The sequence below is a fragment of the Malaya genurostris genome, chromosome 1 (genome assembly GCF_030247185.1).
Source record: "Malaya genurostris strain Urasoe2022 chromosome 1, Malgen_1.1, whole genome shotgun sequence".
In the NCBI taxonomy this organism is placed as follows: domain Eukaryota; kingdom Metazoa; phylum Arthropoda; class Insecta; order Diptera; family Culicidae; genus Malaya; species Malaya genurostris.
Window position 1 is genome coordinate 3796143 of NC_080570.1, and position 22266 is coordinate 3818408.

The 22266-nt window shown below is 38.3% G+C and overlaps 1 protein-coding gene across 11 annotated transcripts in view; it reads left to right on the forward strand.

The window, feature by feature from the left end:
- The window catches only part of LOC131430090 (collagen alpha chain CG42342), a 252292-nt gene that overhangs the window by 88413 nt on the left and 141613 nt on the right, over nt 1–22266 (forward strand). For all 11 annotated transcript variants that reach the window (XM_058594798.1, XM_058594781.1, XM_058594752.1 and 8 more), the window contains one exon: nt 10584–10663. In XM_058594798.1, the coding sequence (XP_058450781.1) occupies nt 10584–10663 (80 nt within the window). The remainder of the gene's footprint in view (nt 1–10583; nt 10664–22266) is intronic.

Here is a 22266-nt window from a genome sequence, read left to right on the forward strand (position 1 = left end):
TTTATCACATTCCCCAAATGTACCTCAATTTCCACATTTACCTATTTTATAAAATTAACCAAATTTACCGAAATTTGTCAAATTAACGCAATATACCTAAATCAAGAAATTTGTCCAATTTGCCAAATTCACCACACTCACCATATTTACTAAATTATCCAAACTTTTACTTAATTCACCAAATTCTCCAAATATGTCAAATTTACCAAGTATTCCAAAGTTACCAAATTAATAATATTAACTATATTTTTCACATATTCCAAATTTTTTTAATTTATCGAATCTACCAAATTTAACAAACTCGCCACATTCATTAAATTTACCAAACCGATAAAATGTACCAAATTTATCAAATATTTAAAATATTTTGGAATATATAAAATTCACCAAATGAACCATATTTACCAAGTCTACAATTTATACAAAATTTACCAAAGCGACCTAATGTAACAAATTTACTACATTTACTAAATGTGCTAAATTCTCTAATTTTCCTGAGTTCACTAAATTTACTAAATTTTCTAAATTTACTAAGTTTCCTAAACTTGATAAATTTACTAAATTTACTAAATTTTCTAAATATATCATATTTACTAACATTCTCCATTTTCCAAAGAAGCCTAGGTTCAATACTAAATCATTATGCGTTCACTTGAAATAATGGGAACATTTGTTTATTGCCATCAAAAGACAGTGGAGGAGTAGTTGGTTCATGAGTCGAATCTTCATCCATTTATTCGTCATTACTATTATTGTTGTTCCCGAACGTTAGTTAAGGTCTCTACCGCTGTTCGCCTGGGTTGATGAACCGGAGTAAATGGCGATGGTCTTACAAGTCAATTTTCAACCTTTCAATCCATTACGAAGTATGTAACGCCAAGGCTGTTGACTGTTTCAAATAATTTTTTTTTACTTTTACATCCCGAAAGTTGCGTCGGTTGATCGTCCACTAGCATTATGTGAAACGTTTTCACCGAATAAGGCTAGAAACATAAAATAAAACTATTTGTAAGTTACGTAACACCAGTTATCCGCTCGTTTCTCTTAATCGCAACAATCGAATGATAATTTTATTACTGACAGTAGTATAGTTACTACGGTGTTAGTTTCGTATGAAATCAAAAAGGGTAGCCGACAAGTTTGATTGAATTTTATTCAGTGTTTGTTTGATGTTTGATGATGATGATTCACTCAAACATTCAATGAATTGTGTGAATAATGAGAAAAGAGTTGATTGCCAACTTGTTAAAACTATCAAAAAAGCTAAATTTTAGTTGCTCGGATCTCACATCAACAGCTTGAACGAACAACCGCAGAGGGTTATCACTTTTGGCATTTAATGAGTTTTCTCACCTTCACATTCAAAGACACGCGACCAAATATGCCAGAACCTAGGACCGGACGACGCCCAAACGATTTCTTCTTTATATCACCGGTTATGAGTCTCTTAAAAACGGTGGATTACCACCCGAAGAAAAGCTCTCGTGGCAAACGATCGCAATAAAAGTGCCATTGAAGTGTTCTCGGGATCCGTCGTTAACAATTATTAGGGCGCCGGAGCGGGGCGGCAAGGTGTTCTCGGCAAATCCCACCTAGAATAACAAAGCTCTAGAAAGCAGTCTGGAAACAATTGCTAAGCACCCACTCCACGAAAGTAGGAACCCACCCACCAAGCACCGTGCGACAACATTTTGTGCCCCCCTCTTCGTAAAAGCAGCTCACAGACGACCGTGCCGAAGACGGTTAAGGTGAGAATCATTAGGATACCCACGCGTGAAACCACCGAGACGAGAGTGGTTTTAATTTGCACTCACTTGTTGGAATGAGAGCAGCACGGCAAATTCCATCGAACCAACCAACCAACGAACTCAGTCACGAGTCGGCATTAGAGGAGACATTAATGAGCATCGATGGGAGGATTACCGAAGGGGTGTTGAAGTGGGAGCTTAGTGGTGACTCCACAAACAAATCGTTTGTTGTCAATTGGTTTTTACCTTCTTGACAGGCGCCTTGGAAGAATAATGCTGGGAAATCAATATGTGGAAAGTTTTTCGGTTTCCAACCAATAAACCATCTCTCCTAATCCGACCCAGATTTCTGACATCTTTTATCTTAAACGAACCTGTGACAGGCGGTTTTTGCTCTCATTATAGATTTTCGTTTACGATCACCTCTTCCGGAACGGTTACCTTGGATCCGAAAATCGCTTCGACTTTCTTTCGTCATATGATTTTTTTTTCTTTCAATTTTTCGGCACAGTTTGCTTTGATCACTTTCCGTATCGATTGAGTTTCGAAGCCCACGCGACGAAGTTTTATTGAACCGTCGCCAGCTTGGATTCATCAAGTTTGTCATACTTTAGCATGGATGATTATCCACTCGGGATGAAGAGAAGAAAAAAAAGCCGACACGGAGATTGAAACTCAAAACGGTCGATTGGCTAATTCCAATGCGAGAGATATTAAAAAGTCGCTCGTCAGCAACCGAGCCAAGGGACGAAATCAATTTTTTTTATAACAGGAGGGGAAAAATCTCTGCAGAATAGAGACATTAAACATACGGCGGAGATGATGAGGTGGACAACGGTGGCGACGTTTTATGACCCGTATCGATTGACCACGGTACTTCTCGAGACACGCACGACCATTCCTGATGTTATTTTTATGATTATTTTTAATGGTCATCATCGTAGTGTCGCCCACTTTGGGTTGATGAAGAAAATTTCCATCTTGACACTTTGCTAATTAAGCGATTGGCTGCCGGTGAAAACTGCACACAACAAACAAGAAGAACAGTGACTATCCGGTTCGGTTCGGTTCGGTTCAGTGGACGGTGCAGTAGGCGTTGGATGGTGATTGCTCCTAGGTGACGACGATCACCGTTCGTAACTATACTACTGTCAGTAATAAAATTATCATTTCGATTGGTGCGTTTCAAAGAAACGGGTGGATAGCTGGTGTTACGTAACTTACAAATAGTTTTATTTTATGTTTCTAGCCTTATTCGGAGAAAACGTTTCACTTAATGCAGTCTCTAGATGAAAATCAATCGTCGAAATTTTCGGGATGTAAAAGTAAGAATTGATTCGAAACAGCCAACAGCCTTGACGTTACATTTCTTTGTAGAATTACACTTTCTGTTTGGAACAGATTTCGTAATGGATTCTCAGCGCGTAGAATAAGACCATCGCCACGCACTCCGGTTCATCAATCCGGGCAAACAGCAAAAGAAACGTTAACTGACGTTCGGAAACAACAACAATAGTAATGACAAAAAAATGGACTAAGATGCGACTCGTGAACCAACTACTCCACCACTGTCTACTGATGGCAAAAAAGAAACGTTCCCATTATTTCAAGTGAACGAATAACGATTTGATATTGAACCCGGATTCATTTGAAATTGGATAATGCTCGAACGGAAAACAAAGTAGTTACCAAAATGGGGTAAATATTCGTTTTCCCGTTTTTTTTACAAGATTATTTCTTAGCAGAACTTAAGACTTGGATAACTTCTTGAATTATAATAAATCGACTGAAAAGTTCGTATCGTTTCTATGAGAGGGCGCCACTAGAATTAAATCCATACCATTTTCAGTTAGTACCAACCTTCAAAAGATACGTGTATAAATTTGACAGCTGTCTGATTATTAGTTTGTGAGATATTGCATTTTGAGTGAAGCTACTTTTGTTATTGTGAAAAAAATGGAAAAAAAAGAAATTCGTGTGTTGATGAAACACTACTTTTTGATGAAAAAAAGTGCCGCCGATACCAAAAAATGGCTTGATGAGTGTTATCCAGACTCTGCACCGGGCGAAGCAACAATTCGTAAGTGGTTTGCAAAATTTCGTACTGGTCATATGAGAACCGAAGACGATGAACGCAGTGGACGTCCAAAAGAGGCTGTTACCGATGAAAACGTGAAAAAAATCCACAAAATGATTTTCAATGACCGTAAAGTGAAGTTGATCGAGATAGCTGACACCCTAAAGATATCAAAGGAACGTGTTGGACATATTATTCACGAATATTTGGATATGAGAAAGCTTTGTGCAAAATGGGTGCCGCGTGAGCTCACAATCGATCAAAAACAACAACGAATTGATGATTCTGAGCAGTGTTTGGAGCTGTTATATCGAAATAAAACCGATTTTTTTCGTCGATATATAACAATGGATGAAACATGGCTCCATCACTTCACTCCGGAGTCCAATCGACAGTCAGCTGAGTGGACTGCACGCGATGAACCGAACCCAAAGCGTGGAAAGACTCAACAATCGGCCGGTAAGGTTATGGCGTCTGTATTTTGGGATTCGCATGGTATAATTTTCATCGACTACCTTGAAAAGGGAAAAACCATCAACAGTGACTATTATATAGCGTTATTAGAGCGTTTGAAGGACGAAATTTAAAAAAAACGGCCTCATTTGAAGAAGAAAAAAGTTTTGTTTCATCAAGACAATGCACCGTGTCATAAGTCGATGAAAACCATGCTGAAATTGAACGAATTGGGCTTCGAATTGCTCCCTCATCCACCGTATTCTCCAGATTTGGCCCCCAGTGACATTTTCCTGTTCTCAGACCTCAAGAGAATGCTCGCTGGTAAAAAATTTAGAAGCAATGAAGAGGTAATCGCTGAAACTGAGGCCTATTTTGAGGCAAAGGACAAATCGTACTACAAAAATGGTATCGAAAAGTTGGAAGATCGCTATAATCGCTGTATCGCCTCTGATGGCAATTATGTTGAATAATAAAAACGAATTTTGGCAAAAAAAATGTGTGTTTCTATTAAACGATACGAACTTTTCAGCCGAACTGTTACGTTCGGGAACAACAATAATAGTAATGACGAATAAATGGACTAAGATGCGACTCGTGAACCAACTACTCCACCACTGTTTTTTGATGGCAATAAAGAAACGTTCCCATTATTTCAAGTGAACGAATAACGATGTGGTATTGAACAAGGCTTCGTTTGAAATTGGAGAATGTTCGAACGGAGAACGAAGTAGTTACCAAAATGGGGTAAATATTCGATTTTACGTAGTCACACAAGATGCCAAGAATATTTCTTAGCAGTACTTAAGACTATGATAATTTCTTGAATTATAACATTTTTGTATTTGGTTCATATTGTCATATGCTGATCACCGCAACTCTGGGGTCTCCTGTTGGGTATTGTTAAATGTCATCTGGAACTTGATTAAAATGAAGCCACTGAATTTTCACACACGCCAAAAAAAAACATCGCAACATCGCATAAACACCGTAACTTTGAAAATTCTGGTTAGAAAAATGGTCTTGAAAATTTTTTGTCGTGAATACGACTTACTTTACTATGGGGCGCCTTTTCAAAATTTACCCTCTGAGAGAGTGATAAGTTTTTGATCGTGAATATCTCCTGTTATATCTAACGAATCAACATAATTCTTGATATATGCCATCGGAAATATGATCACAATTTTATGATAAAACTTTCAGTTGTGTGACATATTCTTAAATAGTTGACAATTAAACTTTTCTGAAATGTTTGGTATAAACGAGTATCAAAGAGGATAATTCATATGGCGCGTTTGCCTTTCTCGTATTTTGAAAGCTCATAGCTCAGTGATCTGTAGAAGGATTTATATAATCTAACTACCAATAGAATCGAAAATCTTCAACTTGAACGTGTATTACAACAATATTGAAGTTTTTCAATAGTACACTATTGAAAAACCTGTTTGATTTAACCCATGACAGCACCAGCCAATCAGAACGCGAGATGTCTGTATCTATACAAGAGCATCCATATAAAAGTTGAATGGTTCACTTTTCCTATCATTTGCTGAGCAACTCTTCTCGAAACAAGACACACGACAGCAACATCGAGGACCTGTCGTCTCATTGTTTCCCGATATGAATGCACGAGACACCGTCAGCACAATGCAACCGAAAAAGGCAGCCAAAAAGTCCAGCAAGGCCTATTGCCGAAACAAGACACGCACGAGAACCATCTCAGATCGCAATATTTCCTACCAAAAGATTCATCAAGATGGGAGTTAAAATAATTTGCACCGTCACTAACACATTTAATTACGAACGGCAATGCGAAAGCGAAAGTGATGATTTTGAACACATCTTTATACTAGTATACAAATATGCCGTGCGAAACAGAGTTGCCACAGATCAATATGTATATTTGTCGCGAGTACTTTAGTATGCGGCCGAAAACAAAAATTGTTAGAACAAATGTTTCCACTTGATTTGCGCATTCTACTTTCCAGGCGTATCAGAACTGGCTAAACTTAAAGCAATTCTAAATATTTCTTTATCACAGTGATGTGGTCATCCTGAAAAGGACGGGGTTTTCAACGGATGGTCAGCTGCAGATGGCGAGGGATGATTTTCGTTTTCGTTGTCATGGGCAGCGTTACCGGTCAACTCCAACACTTCGGCAACCAAGTACTCCATCACTGCCGCCAGATAGACCGATGCACCAGCACTGACACGCTCGGCGTAGTTCCCCTTCCGAGGCAAACGATGGATTCTGCCGCCAACTGGGCACTTCAGACCAGCACGGTTTGAGCGGGACTTTGCCTTGCCCTTAATTGTTCCTCCACAATATGCTGTTAACAGCTCGACGACCCATTCAGTATTACTGGCTGCCGCTCATATTTTTTTTTTTTTTGCATAAATATCTGTTTATTAATCTTATTTTTGTGTATTACATCAACATTTTACAGTACAAGTGTTTTGACCCTTTGGCCTTTCATCTTTGTTGTTCATACGATTCGTTATTAATATTAGGTGTTTTAGTTACTCTTGTTTTACATACTAATGTTTAATCATAATATTTATTTTAATTATTTATAAAATGTCTACCTACTTATAACTATCCCTAACCTAATACGTACAAATTTTGAATTATTTGTATTTCAGAGATTGAGCACCTCTCTTCAAATTTCGTGCAGTATTGTTCGAATTTTTGTTCTAGTATATCCAGTGAGGCCATCTCATGTACTTCACTAGTCCTTGTCCAAGGGGGTAGATTTAGAATCATCTTTAAGATCTTACTTTGAATGCGTTGAAGCCTAAGTTTGTGTGTTCGTGCACAACCCCGCCAAACAGGGACTGCGTATTCAATTGCGGGGTAGATGATTTGTTTATAGACAGCCATCTGATTCTTCAGGCATAGTTTAGATGTTCTACAAATCAGCGGATACAGAGACCTGATGAGTATGCTACATTTTTGAACGATTTTGTCAACATGTGACCTGAATATCAGATGTCTGTCAAAGGTGAGTCCTAGATAGATAACTTCATCGGACCATTGAATGACCTCATCACCGAATCGTATTCTGCATTCGTCTGATGGAACAAGTTTTGGAGATCTTGAATGTGGAAACAAGATGACCTGAGTTTTTGCTGCATTGATCACAATTTTCCAGCTTGTAAAATATTCCGTTAAAGCGTCCAGACCTGTCTGTAGTTTATTTTTCAGAGCATTAATGACACGACCTTTGTAAAGAATGGCAGTATCATCAGCAAATTGTGACAGAACACCACCACCTGGAAGAGGTGGGATGTCTGATGTGAAAATGTTGTATAGAATGGGACCTAGGATACTTCCCTGGGGTACACCAGCAGGAATAGTAAATCTTTCTGAAAGTGCATTATTCAGAGAAACCTGGAATGCTCTATCTGCAAGATAATTTTTGATAATTTTAATAAGATACATGGGAAAATTATACCGATGCAGTTTGAACACCAGTCCATCGTGCCACACATTATCGAATGCCTTTTCAATATCCAATATTGCCATGGCAGTCGTTTTGGACACTGATTTGTTTTGCTGGATGACGTTGTTAACCCTTGTGAGCTGGTGGATGGTGGATCTTCCTTTCCGGAACCCAAACTGTTCTTCCAGGAATATATCCTGTTCATCTGCGAAAGCAAGAATTCGCCTTTGTATTGACTTTTCAAACAGCTTGGATAGGGCAGAGAGTAAGCTGATGGGCCGATAGCTCTTGGAAAAGGAAGGATCTTTCCCCGGTTTCAAAACTGGGATAACTTTAGCTAACTTCCACATTGAAGGGAAGTAACCAAGCTCCCAGCACCTGTTAAAAAGTTTAGCTAAGAAGACAAATGAGCGAATACTCAAATGTTTCAGCTCAATGTTGAATGTGTTGTCGAAACCGGGGGCCTTCATATTTTTGGATTTTTTCACAAAAGCCATCAGCTCATTCGCAGTGACTCTACTTTCCTCAGGAACTAAGCTGTCTGATTGGTCAACCTCAGCTACGCTATCAGCAACGGCTCTTTCATATGGACTAACAATGTTGAGTCCTAAATTGTGAGAACACACAAACTGCTGGCCTAGCGCATTTGCCTTCTCTACTGGTGTGATTAAAGGTATTCCTTCAGCTGCGTCCTGGGGTGACATCAGAGGAGGAATAGGCTTCGGTTTTTTCTTAAGCACCTTCGTTAAGGACCAGAAGGGCTTTGAATGTGGGCTGGCTGCCGCTCTGCTAACTCTCTCTTTTATATCGTTTCACTGTTTCCCGTTCTGCGTATAGGAAAGGAATTCTAACAAAGGGGACGTCCTACCGTGCTACCACTAGCACGTATAAAAGGAAATGTGATGTGAGAAATAGCGTCATTTAAGTTAAAGCAGCTACTCTGTACGTACGAGACACTGTCAGAACGATGGCTCCGAAAACAGGTAGAAAAGCAGATTTGTACCGTTACTAACACATTCAATTACGAACGGCAATGCGAAAGCGAAAGTGATGATGTTGAACACATCTTTATACTAGTATGGGGTCGTGTGAAAATATGCCATGCGAAACAGGGTTGCCATATATACAGGTTATTCTGTATTATTATTATTACTATCATTATTATTATTGAATCACTCTTGCATACCGAAGATCGTAGATACATTTCAGACCAGGCCATTGCAATTGTCTCGTACTGAAATTTCGAGAAGAATCAGATATCTTCGAACTTCATAGCTTCAATAAAAATAAACTACAAATTTGTCGTACCTAGCTTCCTATAGTAGCAAATTAAAAAGGAATTGTTTCAAGTTTGGAATATATAGTTGTAGAATAGTAGCTGTTTAATGTAACTAATCTGTACTTTAATGTAGGTGTATCGCTTCAAATTCTATTAGTGAAAAAGAGGAAAGCTTGCACAATTCATACAATCAATCAACTAACTGATATTCGGAAAAGTGATGGGAGCGTGTCAGTTTTTTCGTATTCACGACATCCAGTTATGTCTCTGACATTACTCACCCGCCTTTTTTTTGTTGAGAAGCACCGACTCTGAGAATTTTTGGGATTTCTGCTATCTAATTGTAATTTTCTTGCAAACTGAAGTAGTTAAAGGGATCAGCTGTTTAGAGCTAAATTCCAGGAACGAAACTAATTTTAACCGACCAGGAATATCTCTAACCCAATATTAACGATTCAATGAATCCTAACACCCCCGGGGCAAATACTGGACATTTGCACGCGGACCGATCGGAAACCGGCGGCGCGTTCGTCTTGGACGTGTCGAATTCGTCGAACTGTTAAATTGTATGCCGTTTGTTCAAAAACAACGTCGGTTGCATCCCAGCAGGCCGTCGTCGTCGTCGTCGTCGTCGTTGACACCCCCGGGGTATGTTTTGTGTAGCAACTGCTGCAGTAGGCTAGTAGATGCACGGATTTCAGCAGCAGGCGTTGACTAGTTTCCGCACACAGCTGTCCGTCCCGTGGTTTTTGGTGGAAGTTGCTTTCACTCTTAATAAAACAGTGCTTCCTGCTGAGTTGTTTGTGCTGCGTGCGCGCGGTTGCCATCGTGCCGTGCTGTGTGACATATTGCGACCGAATTTTTGAGTGCCTTCGCTCGCTCGCTTGCTACCGATGGGAATGTGCGGATTACGTTGATGATACGAACGGAATGATGATTCAATCAAATTACGACGTTCTTTCGCCGGGTTTGGAAATGAAAAAAAGGTCCGAAGCGATGGTTTAAATCTTACGGCTAAACGTTCTACGAGGGGGAGAAGAAGAAAGAGATAGATTTGACAGCATCTAGATCAAAACGAATTGTCGAAATTTGGATGTCATCAGGCGGGTTTTATTTTTTTTTTCGACCAGAGAACGCGTGGTGTGGGAGGCGGAAGATAAGCTGGCCCACCGCCGCATCAAAGTGACGGTTGTTTACATTTCTCGCCTTAAGTTACAAACAAAGCAGCGGCACTTGGGTTTGTTTCGGTTTTGGAGTGTGAGAGGATGACAGTCATTCTGGAAAATTTATGAAGCAATATTGGCCGTGGTCGGTCGGTCGGTCTGTCGATCCGAATCGTTTCCATAATCCCTCTAATTCATGGTGGTGTGGGCATTGGAAGCGATGGCCGTGGTGGCGCTAGAATACCAGACAGGAAGTTGACTAACGAGGGGATTAAATTTCCTTTCACTAGGGGTCTACTGAGTTATCGAGTACAGTTTGAGCATAATTTGAATCGTTTAATCACGTGACGAAACTTTGTCGTACGTAATAGAATGGTTATTTTAAGATGTTTTCTCTTCTTGTTTTTTTCTATTTCGCAGGACCACCTGGCCCTCCGGGACCTCCGGGTAAAAGAGGGAAGCGCGGCAAGAAAGGTGATCCTGGTGAACCGGGCGTGGAGGTAAGTTATCCAGTTGCCATCTCAATAATAGGTTGTATAAAAATTTGTTGAGGATTCTACAACTTTTTCTCCATTTTGTTTCGATTGTAGACGAATTTCCAAACTGATTTTGTCACAATGCATTTTTTTCAATTTTATTCAAATGATCATTGTTGTTACTAGAGGCCGTATATACGCCCACCACAAGTGCCACGGGAGAATAAACTGAAGAAAATTTGATATACTATCGAGTAACGAAAAAAAAAATTCCCTATTTCTTTGAATGGAATTGCCTGCTACAAAATAAACGGATGAATAGGAATTAGACAGAAAAGTTGTTTCATTGTAGTGACATATTCTATAAATTATATCAAATCATTTTTAATCATCAAACAGAAGTCAACAGATTTCACACGGGTCTTGATTGTCTATTATTTCCACTTTATTATTTACCGTGAAAAATGATTATTTGGTTATATTGGTGGATTTAGGCAGCCGGCTGCCGAGAAAAAATTAATAATTTATCAAACAAACAAATATTTTCTTACTATTTTTTCTATATACCGATCTATGTTATCTCTGTTATTAACATTGTAAAATTACTGAATCTTCGCCATAGTTGATTCCTATCATTCAATTTATCATCTGGAAATACATGCATGGTAGAAGAAAAAATACCTAACAAAACTTTTCTCAGCAGGCAGTCGGAAATTGAAATGAGTTGAATGAAGTTGAATGACGATAATTTATTAAAGTAGCGTAATCAGATAGAAAATGAAACTCATGTCTTGTACGACATTGAAATAGGGACCCGACGGATCTATTCTTGGTTAAGTTTTTTTTCACATGGCATCTACTGTCTGGTACTGTCCGGAGAAAGAAAATAGGTACTATCAATCTCCTAGTGGACCTCCTCAGCCCCTAATGGAAAATGAGCTTTTTTGAAGGAAACAAAGTCTCCAAAAATGCTTCTTTTTTCTTTTCATGAGCGATTTTTTTTAATGTCTATCCATTTTATCAAAAGATCGTTTTCTAATACGACAAATCCTTCCAAAAACTTTTACATTATCAAAGTTTCACAAAATTTGTCAAATTATACAAAATATATATAAAAATACCGAATCCTACACTGAAAAAAAATCTATTTTGGAAATTTTAAGTTGATTTACAAAAACGCCATTTGTCCTAAGATCGGTAATTATGTTCATACATTATATTATGTTCATATCTTGAAAAATGGACACGATCGAAGAAAAAAAATTCCTGACTAAAACTTTTTCTTGCCCAAACTAATTTTTTTTACAACGTCTTTTTACCAATTTTCTTCAAATGATTATTTTCAAAAATTTCAAATCGTACACAAGAATGTTGTCAAATTTTTTATTAAACATATTAGCAAAAACTAATATTTTTACTTCTCTTTACGTTTCGTCTTAGACTCGTCAGTGCAGAGCAGTTCAAATTGAACTGCTTAGTGCAAACTTAAACAGTTCAATTTGAACCGTTAAGCAGACGTAAAGTTAATACTATTTGCAAAACACTTTTTCAATTGGCACCGAAGTCTGACCATGTCTTTTCTGACGTGCCGAACGAAAACGTCTAAGTTTGCACGAAGCAGTTCAATTTGAACTGCTCTGCACTGACGAGTCTAAGACGAAACGTAACGAAGAGTAAAGCCGGTTATGTGCCCAAAGCACAAACTTAGGATAACCCCTAAATAATGTTTTTAATTCAAAGAAAAAAATCGAGCGCTACACTGCAAAAAATCGATTCCATAATTTTAGTCGTTTCACCAAAAAAGCCGTTTTGGGTTTGGTTGAAATTTAGCCCAGAAATAGGGAATTATGCTCTCTACCAACATATATTCATACATTGAAGGATGAGCTCTTTTAAGGAAACAAAGTTTTTATGAATATTTTTTTTTCTTTTCAAAAACGTTTTTTCAAATAATTATTTTCAAATATGACAAATCCTTCAAAAAAGTATTGTCCTACGCAAGCTCACAAAATTTTTCAAATTTTCGAATAAAAATATACAAAAAATACTGAATCCTACACTGAGAAACAAATCGATTTTGAAAATTTTATGTCGATTTACAAAATAACAAATGTTAGTTTTTAAAATTATAGTTTTATGTGCCTTAATCTCTAGGCAGCCGGTTACCGAGAGAGAAATAGCAATTATTTTATGTGAAGATCAATTAGTACTAAACTGAGGTGCTATGATTATGATGAAATAATACGCTTATTTGACATTATATTTAAATATTTTCGTATTTAATTATGTTTTGAAGCAACTCTCATCCCAACAATTCCAAAACAAATTTTGAATTGATCTTGTCCTAATCTCCTATCTCATATCTGGTTATCATAGTAGATACCAAGATAGTTTAACCATTTCAATTAGAAATATCTAAGACAACCAAGACGTCATAACCAAGGCGAATTCAGACTTAACCATTCGACTATATAGTTCGTATTGCTCCTGGACAGATTCCTAGTTGGTCATATACATTTTAAACAAAGGATTGAAACAACGTATTTAGTAAGAAAAATTACCCATATTGTTCTGGTGGAACAATTTCATTGCTGACGAATCGCCTTATTAGAAAAAAATACAAAGCACGTGGACAAATTGGGCTAACCACCATCTGGATGGCCTGGAACATGCATTAGAAAACTAAATTCAAAATTAAAAAAAGCATGTGAAATAATGTAATTAAAAAAAGCATGTGAAACAACGAAAATTACAAACAACTAAGCGGAACAGTTTCAATGAAAGCACCGCTCACCACATAAGAACAAGCGATGAGGAACGCGTATGAATTGAGCTCACCACAGCCTATAGTTTTCAAGAACGAGTTATAACATGAAAGCAGAAAAATATTTTTTCCCAAATTAGGCTATTCTTAAAAACTCGAAAAAACAGAAATATAGAAAAAATAAAAGCAGTTTGTCAAACGAAGTGATAGTAAAGTAAAAACCTGTTTTAATCCACCTAGTGATGTAATGTTGCCTTCGACATAATTTCAAAAATATTACTAGAATATTCTGTGAAGAAATTTCATTTTAAAACTTACAATAAACGCTACCTTTAAACAAAAGTAGCTCTCATTTTCAGATTCGGTTTAATGACATTTTCATTAATTATTTCGTTTTAATTTAACCTTATCATATACAGAGTTTCATTACAGACTTTTGATTCCCCGAAACAGATTCACAGATTTTTCTCCTGCAAAATATAGATTTAAATGTGACAACCATGCACGCTATACGAAATTGAACGAAGCACGTTGTGTGCTTCGTTCGAAAGGCTGTTGTGTTTTCTTCTTCCGTACCAGCACGTAGCGGTTTTGCATCGTCATTTTGTATGACGGTTTGAAAGTTTTGACAGTTCGCAACCGCAAGTCGGATCTGAATGAAATTGCACAGTATCTTTTAGGACGATGATAGCTTTAATATGAATCATAATTTCTGAAAATCATTTTTAACCGTCGCTGAGTAATCGAAATGAGTTCCGTTTTTGGAGCTGTTGTAGATCTGTGTCTACTACCGTCCATTTTTGCTGAAAAGTAGTCTTGCATCACGATGTGAACTCAAATTGGAATCAATGAAACTAATCTAATATTTTGACACCTAATGGACTTGGGTCAAGCTCGTAGAAATTCATAAAACTAAAACAATTAGCATTTCTAATTACCATTTTCCCTTCAATGGAAGCGACACCCAAAAACAATAAATTCCAATTTAAATTCGCCCATTTGTTGCAATGTCAACAAAGCCAAAGTTTCTATTCGATTGGGTTACAATTATCCTTCATTTCGATGGTTCGGGCAAAGTCCAAGCTCGCCACCTCTCTTTCCACCACTCCATTTCAGGAAGCAAGAACAGGACGGATGCTGGCTTTGGACGGCGATGGATTTGAGCCGAAATGCAAACACACTCAATTTCCTTGGCCGAGTGCCAGTGCCACGATAACGGGAATTAATGAGAATTTATTCGCCCATTCAAACAGTTCGCTTTCCGCATCTGCGCTATTCATAAAGCGGTTTCGGTTTCTCGTGCGCTATTTAGCTCGTAAAACCGAAACATCGCACCGAACAGTGGTCCAGTTTCAGGCCAGGGTCTGGTTTTTGTCCTGTTTTCTGCATGCAGTTGTTGTTGTTTTTGTTTTTGTTGCGGGATTAAGAATTATTACGAATAAAAGATGCAGAGATTGCAATTCATTCATTCACTCAGTGTCGACAAAGCCAGCGGTCTCTACTCTGGGGGGAAGGAAAGAACAACAATGTTACGCATCGTAGCAGGCTTTGCATTCTCTATCCTTACCCAGTAGCCGCTGGGAGTGAAATTCAATTATTTGTTCCATTACCATTTCACTTATCTGTGATGTTGTCCGGTCCGGTTTCAGTGTCTCATTGTGTTTGCATTTGTTGCATTATTATCCCCGGTGTCCGTCCGAGTCAATTCACCACAGTGTGCCAATCGTTCGTTTCCGACCACTGCCAAGCGCGCCTACTCGGATCTGCCCGGTGGACCGGAATGAGGATATGACATTCTACTAGGTGCTGCTGCCGTTTAGCAAAAAACCCTATTCAAAGCAAACGATGATATGTGTCGCTATGGCTACCGTGGTCAGAGTATAGTAGTCAGCATACGAGGGCTTCAATGAAATGTAAACGAAAAGTAATTGAGCCGTTTGGAATGGATCCTACTACCTCCGGGGCCCTCCGGCAAGCGGCGAAGTCAGTCCGGCTGTCGATATACCTTACACCCCATTGTTTGCGTTTTTGGTCTTTTGGGGATTTTCTCTGCTTCGGGGGGGCTCCAGGAGTGTGCACCAGGCATGTGACAATGATTGAAACTCTTTCCGGAACCGGTGACAGCACTGTAAAATTGCATTACAATGGATTTACCAGAGCATTACATGGTTTGGTCTCTCGTCCGAAAAACGCCACGCGGTCCAAAATGTCCAACAAAGTAAAGCTCTCAGTCATTTTGGACTGAAACCCTATCATCGAACGCACACACACACACATACACCCGGACAACGAGTCAAGTGCTGACATGTGGGATGATATATCCTCAGAGCATGGTCAGAACCGGATGATGATGAAACGGAAGATACGGATGACACACCGGCTGGTATCCTCATAGCCCCTAGGGCTATGGATGACGATGTTCTGGACGGAGGAAATTCATATTCAAATTCATTTTCTTACCGATCGGAAAACGGAGTCGAGCTGAGTTTGAAATTGGGGTGAGTTACTGCATTTGCATTTCAAGTGGATTGGAAACGACGCTCGACAGTAGTAGGTAGGAACATGAATGAGTACTGGAATATTTTCCTTCGGTGATTTTAGAATCTGCAGATTTAGTAATCTAAGCTACGGAGAGAACAAAGCGTTAGTGACGTTCAAGAGGTGAACCATGAAGAGGATTCGTAACACCCAAAGGATTATTGAAATGAATTTGAATAGTTTTGGGCGTGAATACGGTTGCCGTTTGAAAAATAAAATGAAAAGATAAATTGTTGTATCTAACTATAACTTTATTAAGAAGTCGTGTCGAATTGTTGCACCAAACCGGTGAGTTATTCATTAACATGCTCACTAAAACTTAAAAAAACAGCTACAACCGCTTTTTGACGAATAAGCAAAGCAAAACTATGTGTCCGAGCGTTGTCATGATGAAAAATGAGACGTTATTTTCATTTTTCATTTGGAACACAAACATCACAACCATTTTTTGTGTGGCGTAAATATGTTTTACTTTACCGTCTGGTAAACTGCTTCTTTTAAGAACCAGTAAAAGTTGTCCAAACAACTAGTCAGAAAATTCCTCTTGTTCATTGGCCTTGTTACGCACAAACTCATCTCGGCTCTATTAAAAATTAAGGAAATAGTGCTCAAAAACACCAAACCGGAGCCCACTTTGTTTTCTCATAGATGAGCTATCGTCTAAGCTTGGCTCGAAACTGTTTCAATTTGTAGGTCATGTTAGTAGATCTTCAAACAAACTGACTACGGCTGACCTGGTTCCCAGTTCCCGGTTTTGAAATTACCAGAACGAATGTTCCAATACTCCAAAATTCTCCTAACTTTCTCGAAGATGGATGGATGGATCGATTCTCACAAGATTCGATTAAAATGAAAAGTCTTATGATCCGATTGGTCGCGTTTTAATTTTATTTGGATCTGACTTCTGGTTCCGGAATGACAGACTTAACTGGATATCCAAATAAAGTGGTTTGCATGTTTTAAAAATGGAAATTCTGACTTGGAAGACAAGGGATGTCATGGAAAACCCAGCTCGACTCCACACTCCACATTCATCGGACATTGCTCCATCCGATTACTGCTAGTTCCGATCCATGGCGAATGTCTTGCCAGAACAATACTTCGAAAACTACGGAATGACCGAAAATTATGAATGATATAAGAAGAGCATCGTTACAGAGTGTTTAACTTCAGGTATTGAACAGTTTTGCTTTGTGTGCAGTTCACAAGATTCAATTTCACGTACATGAAAGGTCATTATTTCTTTAATTTTATATCAGGAATACTGTTTCTAATTCAGAAAACGAAAGGATGAAAGTTCGTATAACTCAAATTTACTCACCTAATTTTATTTACGTGCTTTTCCAAATTAACAGTTCGGCTGAAAAGTTCGTATCGTTTAATAGAAACACACATTTTTCTGCCAGAGGCGATACAGCGATTATAGCGATCTTCCAACTTTTCGATACCATTTTTGTAGTACGATTTCTCCTTTGCCTCAAAATAGGCCTCAGTTTCAGCGATTACCTCTTCATTGCTTCTAAATTTTTCACCAGCGAGCATTCTCTTGAGGTCTGAGAACAGGAAAAAGTCACTGGGGGCCAAATCTGGAGAATACGGTGAATGAGGGAGCAATTCGAAGCCCAATTCGTTCAATTTCAGCATGCTTTTCATCGACTTGTGACACGGTGCATTGTCTTGGTAAACGATGAAAATTATACCATGCGAATCCCAAAATACAGACGCCATAACCTTACCGGCCGATTGTTGAGTCTTTCCACGCTTTGGGTTCGGTTCATCGCGTGCAGTCTACTCAGCTGACTGTCGATTGGACTTCGGAGTGAAGTGATGGAGCCATGTTTCGTCCATTGTTATATATCGACGAAAAAAATCGGTTTTATTTCGATATAACAGCTCCAAACACTGCTCAGAATCATCAATTCGTTGTTGTTTTTGATCGATTGTGAGCTCACGCGGCACCCATTTTGCACAAAGCTTTCTCATATCCAAATATTCATGAATAATATGTCCAACACGTTCCTTTGATATCTTTAGGGTGTCAGCTATCTCGATCAACTTCACTTTACGGTCATTGAAAATCATTTTGTGGATTTTTTTCACGTTTTCATCGGTAACAGCCTCTTTTGGACGTCCACTGCGTTCATCGTCTTTGGACCAGTACGAAATTTTGCAAACCACTTACGAATTGTTGCTTCGCCCGGTGCAGAGTCTGGATAACACTCATCAAGCCATTTTTTGGTATCGGCGGCACTTTTTTTCATCAAAAAGTAGTGTTTCATCAACACACGAAATTCCTTTTTTCCATTTTTTTCACAATAACAAAAGTAGCTTCACTCAAAATGCAATATCTCACAAACTAATAATCAGACAGCTGTCAAATTTATACACGTATCTTTTGAAGATTGGTACTAACTGAAAATGGTATGGATTTAATTCTAGTGGCGCCCTCTCATAGAAACGATACGAACTTTTCAGCCGATCTGTTACAATTCAACTAATTAGAACAATTATCGACAATTGGCTGTATTAAGTAGAAGTGTGAGTTTTTTTTTCGTATTCTCGTCATCCAAAATCCAATTGGGGATTTTTGTTCGCAGAACAGTATGGCATGTCATACTGAAGACATGTGCAAAGCTCTGTTGAAATCGAAGTAAGTCGATCCTTCTGTTATTTTTCTGAATTTTCTCGATATTCTATTCCTTTTGTTTATGTGACTTAAATTGTTTCAGGTAAATGTCGCATGATACAAATTTTGGAGATAATTTCAAGAACTCTTTTTTTTCTATATTGTTTGGCGCAAGTTGGTGAGTTGTTATAAATATTTAAAAAAACGTTTCATGTCAAATTTTTTTAGGTGCTTGAACTTTTGAGCACTACCGCTCTACGAAAGAAATGTCATTTCGTGAAATGACTCTTTCGGCGAAATGCCATTCGATGAAGTGGCCAATTCGACGAAATGGCCCTTTCGGTGAAATGACCCTTTCGGTGAAACGGCTTCCGGCGAAATGGTTTTCGGCGAAATTACCCTCTATGAAATTAGAGATGATCCTTAAATATTGGTGCTCTAATCAACACTTACCGTGGTATCACACCTCTAAGTGCTTTTCGTAAACTGTCGACCATTGTGGGCTCATGTCGAGAAACTCCACAGCCACCAATCTCTTACGTTTGACAATTTATGTGACAAACGTCATGTCTGAGTGATTCCTGACGATCGTAATCTCTACCGATCACTAGCAAAATCGGATCGGCTTGGACGTGATACAAACGTCTTTTGGTCAATAAAATCATGTCTCTAAAATCGTCGTTAGGCAGTGAAAATTAACGATTGTATTTCCGAAGAATTTTCGGCATTTTCTGAAATTTCACAGGGAAGCAATCTCGACCCTTTGATTTTGTTGGTGTACTTCAATGATGGATCGTAAATATCTTGCGCAGATGACATCAAGATCTATCGTATTATTCGCAGCTCTGACGATGTGGCTTTCTATGAACGTCAAACGGAGTTTTTTTTACTGACTGAAGCATAGTCAATCAAATGATTTTGAATCCGGATAAATGCTCGACCCATACGTTCATAGAGAAAATAGTGTCTTTCAAATTTGAATACTGTCTAGAACGATTCTTCAGTATTAGATATACTTTCGATAAAAAAAAGTCTATTGGTAGTTATTTTAACAAAATCAGTTAAATGTTTCAATAATAATACTGAAAAAAAAATCCTTTACAAGGCTTTCGCCATGGATCGGAATTAATGGTAATCGGATGGAGTAATGTCCGATGAATGTGGAGGGTGGAGCCGAGCTGAGTTTTCCGAGACATCCCTTTTTTCCAATTTAAGAATTTCCATTTTTAAAACATGTAAAGCACTTTCTACATGCTTGCTCAGAAAAAGCGAGAATGTTTACCGTATAATGCTACGTCATATCTTGACCTTGAAGTTTCGGAACCGAAAATCCTACACTGAAAAAATTGAAATTAAACATTTTAAATCGATTTACAAAAAAAATCCTAAAATCTTAATTTCTAGTCGGTCTTAATATTTGAAGTGATTCGTGATGATGATTGCAAAGCACTGACTGATATTTATTGCTTTAAATCCCTATACTATTCACTAGTCCGATCTACTCTGTAATATTGTTCAGAAGTTTGGAACTTTCTTTACTTTATTGGAGCTCATAGAATCATGTCGATAGAGCGTAGATATCGTTCTTGGAATAGCTTTAACCAACTATCTAGCTATGAAAATCTCGGATTACTAATAAGTCTTGACATACTTCAAATAGGACGGGACCTGTCCAGCGTACTCCACTGATAGTTTTAAATAAAATGTTTGACTGTCTAACTTTTTCGATCTCTCCATAATAACACCTTTCTTCGGCCACAACTTCTGGAAATTCACCCTTTTAGACAAATTCAACCAGTTTGGCCGCAATCCCCGAATCGATCCGTTTTTTTACCGAATCATAATTGGAGAAGTGTATCGTACATTGACCAGAACAAACTGTAATCGAAAAGAGCAATGTTTGGGCAATACGGCGGGTGAGGTAGGACTTCTCATTTGAGCGTATCTGAGTATATTTTTTAGCAGCTGTGCAACATGTCGACGAGCATTTTCATGTTGTAAAACTACTTTGTCGTGTTCTATGGTGTATTGTAGCAGTATTGTTTTTACCGCTAAATTCGTTCATAGATAGTTAAGCCGATTTCTACAAGCCTAGGCTCGTTTGAAAGCTACTATTGAATTTCGGATGAAGATCGAAAATGAAATGATTATCATTTCCGGTTCCAAAGATATAATCGCATAAGTGACGTAACCGACTAACCGCACACTTGTCATCAGTTGCAATTTTCCGAAAAATACTCAACGAATTCCGATAAACTTGTTAACAATGTCAATCAAATTTGGAAGGGTAATTACGAACATTTCCGGTTCGAGAATAGAATTTTACATATGTTCTATGAGGACTATTTAAATGGCAAGAGAAAGGAAGTATTAATAAGGGTACAATTGAAGCAGTTGTTCGCACGTGAAGAAACCGTGTTCAACGTCCCTTGGTTTCAACTCATATGGCACCCGATTGCCTACCTTTTGGATTATTCCTTTTGCTTTTAAACGTAGGCATATGGTTGGCTGAAGAACTCCGAGTGGTTTTGCAAATTATTCTTCTGCTTGCAACGGGGTTTAATCGGTCGATTCCTGCAATTCTTCATCTTAAAATTTTGGTGGATGACATTTGAAAACCTTTTTTCTTTTTTTAAATAATAAGGAACTTCGCGAAAAGCTTTAAACACCACAAAATTCGACATTTTCATAGGAAAAAAAGTGTTGTTGTTTACGGACTTCAGCTAAATGACACATACTGGTTCTGAAACTGTTCAACATTTGGAATATATTGAGTTTGTGAATTTTACAAAAATCAATAACAATAGTAAAAATAATATTCGATTCCAGTCTCAAAAGTAGTCGAGTCACTGGGAGGCGGTATTGTGTCAATCACATCCTTGTATGTGTCCATCTTATTTTCTGTAGGTGACGTACGTTTTTCATGGATACCATGTGCTTTGAACGAAGCCCACGTATAAGGGAACAGATTTCTTCAAGCGCATAGGCGACGCACGTTACTTTTGTCGGGTTAATATAATCATGACCGTTCTTAACGAATGAAAAACTAAAAGATTAAAACGTGCACCGAACTATAGAATGGGTAGTCACAGTCTGTAATGAGAAATTTAGTTTTGTTCAAGATCATGACACTCTCGGTATGTGAGAGCCCTCTGATTCTTGTTTTGCTTTGTTTCATATATAAAACTTAAACTCATTAAACAGAACAACTATCCTGTGAGTCCGCAAAACATCCGATCGTTCTCACCCTTTCACACCCTCTTCCTCTAAAAGCTGCATCCTACCTAGGGTTTGATTAGTTCGACTAGCACTGCACATTCACTCGAAGCCCTGCTGGAGGAATATGAAAACTGACGAAGCCAGTCAAGATAAAACTTTCAACTTGTTTAGCAGCTGATGAAATTATAAAAGTTTGTTTAGGATTTTATACTGCTGCTGCTGCTGCTTCTGTTGGTGACAGCGCGGTGAAGAAAGCGGTGGGGAACACCTACGCGGGCATCGAGAAGCTCAAGCAAGGACTTTGCGTTTTCCTTCCGTTTTACAAAGCTCGAGCGACTTTGCTTTCTTTATTTTTTTTTTCAGTTCGCTTTGCGGTTCGTTTTACCGGGGATGTTTCTTCTGCTTCTGCTGCTGCTGCTGCTACTGATAAGTAAACTTTGGGATGGAACAAGTGCTCATGTCTGACGTCTGTTTGCCACT